This window comes from Octopus bimaculoides, chromosome 30 (assembly GCF_001194135.2).
Source record: "Octopus bimaculoides isolate UCB-OBI-ISO-001 chromosome 30, ASM119413v2, whole genome shotgun sequence".
NCBI classification, from domain to species: domain Eukaryota; kingdom Metazoa; phylum Mollusca; class Cephalopoda; order Octopoda; family Octopodidae; genus Octopus; species Octopus bimaculoides.
In genome coordinates this window covers 1,246,312-1,251,029 of record NC_069010.1, presented here as the reverse complement: position 1 = coordinate 1,251,029, position 4,718 = coordinate 1,246,312, and the positions used below count along the sequence as shown (strand labels likewise).

At 35.9% G+C, this 4,718-nt stretch overlaps 2 protein-coding genes across 2 annotated transcripts in view; both read left to right on the top strand.

Moving 5' to 3' along the window:
- The window catches only part of LOC128251273 (acyl-coenzyme A amino acid N-acyltransferase 2-like), a gene marked incomplete at its 3' end in the record, with an annotated part of 93,108 nt that overhangs the window by 63,395 nt on the left and 24,995 nt on the right, over positions 1-4,718 (top strand). The window lies entirely within an intron of this gene.
- The window catches only part of LOC128251274 (uncharacterized), an 11,638-nt gene that overhangs the window by 2,897 nt on the left and 4,023 nt on the right, over positions 1-4,718 (top strand). The window contains exons 3-4 of the mRNA XM_052978061.1: positions 317-425; positions 3,571-3,735. Of these exons, the coding sequence (XP_052834021.1) occupies positions 317-425; positions 3,571-3,735 (274 nt within the window). The remainder of the gene's footprint in view (positions 1-316; positions 426-3,570; positions 3,736-4,718) is intronic.

Sequence of the window (4,718 nt, the reverse complement as noted above, 5' to 3'; positions counted from 1 at the left end):
TATATATATGTGTGTGTGTGTGTGTGTGTGTGTGTGTGTGTGTGTGTGTTTGTGTGTCCATGTTTGTCCCCACACCATCGCTTGACAACCGATGCTGGTGTGTTTACATCCCCGTAACTTACCAGTTCAGCAAAAGAGACCGATAGAATAAGTATGCTAAAGAGGTGAATACATGTGGCTTCTCCAGCTGGAAAGACAGAAAGATGTGAGGTCAGAGTACAAGGATATGTTATGATGAAAGTACTGAAGCTTCTCATTTGTTTTGTTTGCTTATTTAAATATTTATTCAGTGTGTTTTTTTTCTTTTTTCTTAAAGGTTGAAATACTTGATGACTTTTGGAATGTTGATGGGAAATGTATATGTAAGAATGAATATAATAAATGTGGTGTCGATTGTATTCGGTCGAAAAGCAGTAACTTTCAGAGTAAGTAAAACTAAAGTAATGACAAAGCAAAAACATTATTAAAATGCAGATTATGTATTGTGTATTTTGCATAAAATGTTTGGAAATCAGCAACAAAGGTTGATGGGATATGCATATCGGATCTGTGGCAGTTTCAGAGTAATATAGCTGTATGATGGTGGAAGTAACGGGTAAGGTGTTTGACGGACACATGGGGAATAAGACAGAATATATATAATGGAAGGAATTAGGGTGATTGGTAGCCAGCCAGTTCTGATGAGCAGCAGATTCTAGTGGTATATAATACAGACAGTGGTATATAAAAACAGGTGAATGATTAAATGCTATTTTGAATAAAGGGTTGCTTTTATGAGGGGGGACACACCAGCCAGATAGACTACATCCTCACCAAAAACATGGATAGATATATGCTTATAAATGCAAAATCCTTCACAAGGAGAAGAATGTACAACTGAAGATAAACTAGTGATTAGTGACCTCAGGCTTAGAGCCAGAAAGATCCTGAGATACAATCCAATATGAAAAAGGTGGCTGTGGAAGCTCAAGGATCTGTCAAGTGGGCAGAGATTTAAAGATGTCCTCAATGAGGCCTATGATACAAAGGATAGAGAGATAGAGACATATGATGTAGAGGGCAACTGGAAGTTCCTATAGGACAATCTACTAAGGGCAACAAACCAAATTTGTGGTTGGAGCAAAGACCCTGCTTGACCAAAGGTGATGTGGTGGGGAACAGTGAGGTTGACATGGTGATAAAAGAGAAAAGAGGGGTCTCGAAAGTGTGGGGCTTGTATCAAAGAATCTTAGACGGCTAAAAGGGAGGCTAAACACCAGGTTTATCCAACGTAAAAGAAGAGGTTTGCCAAAGTCCTACAGCATGAAGATCAGAGACTTAAGTGCTCTGGATTGCCAGACAGTGTGTCAGTGAGAATAGAGATATTGTAGGTGAAAAGTGTGTGCAGATGGATAATGATATGCTTGCTCTTAATGATGTGGACAAGAAAGAAGCATGGAAAAGTTACTATGCAAGGCTGTTGAATGTAGAGAATGAATGGGATAAAGGGAGTCTCCCTTGTTTGAACCCATCAGAGGGACCAGCTATCCTAGTGGACAGCAGTGTAGTAGATAAGGCATTTAAAAACCTGAAAACCAGGAAAGCCCATGGTTCATCTGGAATCACTGTTGGGATGCTTAAAATATCCAATAAGGTAATATATGGGCTGGTAACACTCACAGAGTTAATCCTATCATTCAGGAAGGTGTAATACCCAGTGGCTGGCATAGCAGCATGATTGTTAGCTGCAACAAGGGTGAGTATGATGTATTAGATAGAAGCAATTATAGAGGGTTCAAAGTCCTGGACCAGGAGATGAAAATTATGGAGAGGGTTATAACCCAGTTAATTAGGAGCAGAATTAGGCTACATGAAATGCAGTTTGGCTTTGCCTGAGAAACAAGCACAACTGATGCTATTTTCATAGTCAGACAACTACAAGAGAAGTACTTAGCTAAGAATAAGCCATTATACTTGGAATTTGTTGATCTAGTGCGATATGGTGGACTCTGAGGAGGCTACAGATAAATGAAGGGTTGGTGAAAGCTGTACAGGCAATGTACAAAGAAGTTGTCAGTGAAGTAAGAGTTAACTATGAATACAGCAAAGAATTTGGTGTACACGTAGCAGTTCATCAAGGCCTAATCCTTAGTCGTCTCCTTTTCATCATTGTCCCCCAGGCCATAACAGCGAAATTCAAGATCATCAGCCCCCAGCAAATATATGCTGATGGTCTTAGCCTCTTAGCAGATTCCATATCAAAGCTAGATGAGAAATTCCAGGTGTGGAAGCAAAACCTGGAGTTTAGGGGCCTTAAAGTTAACATAGCAAAGCCTAAGGTCCTTATAAGCAAGAAAACTGACAGGACTCTGCCCCACTCAGGTAGTTGGCCCCCTATTTGATTTGTAGGAAAGGTGTAGGTAGGAACTCCATATGGTGTACCCAGTGTAAGCTATGGGCACACAAGTGGTGCATTGGATTAACAGGAAGATTATCAGAGAAGATAGCTTATGGATGTGGAAGATGCACGGTAGCCATAAAAACTTTAGAGACTTGGGAAATTGATTCTCTCAAATACCCTGGTGGTTCACTCTCTTTTAGTGCCTTATTACTTAAAACACTAGTTTGATTTCCACTCATTTACTTATTTATTCTTTTAAAAATTTTCATTGCATCTTACAACCTTTCCAATAGTCGTTGACTCTATCCGTTATCTATCTATCTATCCATCTATCTTTATATATATATATTAATATATAGTATTAGGGAAAAGAACCAAGCTCTATGAACTCATCGATGAAAATCCACTGTCACATATAGAAAAAATTTATAATTAAAAGTACAATAAATAAGTATAATATAATGCAAAGTAAATATCATAATAAAATTTATATATATAATTAATTCAATAATAGGATAAAATCTTTTATAAGAATTTATCAAGTAGCTAGTGTGAAAAAACCTCATAAGGGAAAAATCATTTATTTATATAAGGGCATTACCATACATGAATGCCTCACGCTATGAGGGACTCTAAGGTCAAACTACCAAAATAAACACATTTTTATCCTATTATTGAATTAATTAAATATATAACCGGAATATATTCAGTGCTGAATTTTATTCTGGAAAAAAAAAACACATGTACCGAGATGCAATTAAAAAAAAGCCCGCCTTTTACATAGATATATAGAGATAAACAATTTTCTATGTACTATGCCGGATACATGAGGTGTTCGTTTGGTATGTTGAATTTTTTGTTTATTTTTATGTATTTGACCATACTATACTGATGAGCAGAAGTTACCTATTGTTGTAATAACTGCGAAATCGTTGATATATAGTTCAGTCTGTTTTTAAGAGGCCAGCGGTGAGAGTTGCATTTCCTTGCATTCGGTAATAATGTGTTTATTTTGGTAGTTTGACCTTAGAGTCCCTCATAGCGTGAGGCATTCATGTATAGTAATGCCCTTATATATATATATATAAACATTTATTGAACCAATTTAACAATACTCTTGTTTATTGAAGTTAAATTGACATTTTAAAGTTATTTCCAATTTTGTCTTTGACTCATATTTTATTTTCTAGTTTATGGTTTATCATGTACAACACCATCATCAACAGATGTCACTGCACCTAATACAGGTTATACAACAGAATCTAAGAGCGATTTTAAACTAACCATATTCCTTGCTATTTTTGGTGCAATGATCGGTCTGCTACTTTTGGTTCTCAGTTTTTACTGTTTCAAGCGTGAGTATACGAGCTTTGTTCAGACTTATGCACAAACAGGATCACCAAAATTATCTGTATTTGTATCACTGGTGTCTTGGTTCTGATTACATAGTCATAAGCGGATGAGTTAAATCTCACATATAAGACACGAATCTATGTCAGGAAATATCTCTTGTAGATGTAGTTTCTATTTTATCACAGATTGAAAACCTGAGGCCATGTTGATGAGGATTCAAGATTTACAAATGTATTTCCTACTTAACTCTTTCACCTTTGTAATATGTTGAAATGTGGATATTTACGGGAGCCATTCTTTATATGTAGATGTTTTGATGTGTGTTTGATGAAGGAAATTGTTAATACTGTTCATAAATAATAATCCATTAAATATTTGATGTTTGTTTCTTGGATTATTTTCCTCATTCTCAAATATGTTGCTGAGAGAAAGTGGACGTTGAGGAAGGGGCAGTGCATGTAGCCTTCATCAATTATCCCCTGCCGGACATGAAAAAATACTGTAATAATATTCTGTTGAAGAAACCAGGTGAGATTTATTTCGATGAAACAATTAATTTGTTATCGAAAAGTTTCAGTGAAAGAAGTTCCCTGTCCAATACTTGTCAGCAATGTTGAAATTTAGTTGAAAAAGATGAAGGGTTCGTCACCTATGGTGGGGTCGTTAACAGACAATGTGAAAAATTCAAATTAAATGAATTAACCCTGGATTTGTTCAAATGTCTAATTTTTGTACAAGGGTTAACTGCAAGAAAAGATGCTGATATATGTTCTGTATATTAACAAAATTAGAACAGGACCAAAAATTAACTCTACATGCAGTGACTGAAGAATGCCAGAGAATTATAAATTTAAGACATGATGCAGATAAAATTGAAGAAAAAGATTGCTCTCGGATACATGCGTGTCGACTTGAAATGGATAAGAAAAAGGAAAAAAAAACAAAAACAAAGACCAAATCCATGCTATGGATGCGGAGGTTTACA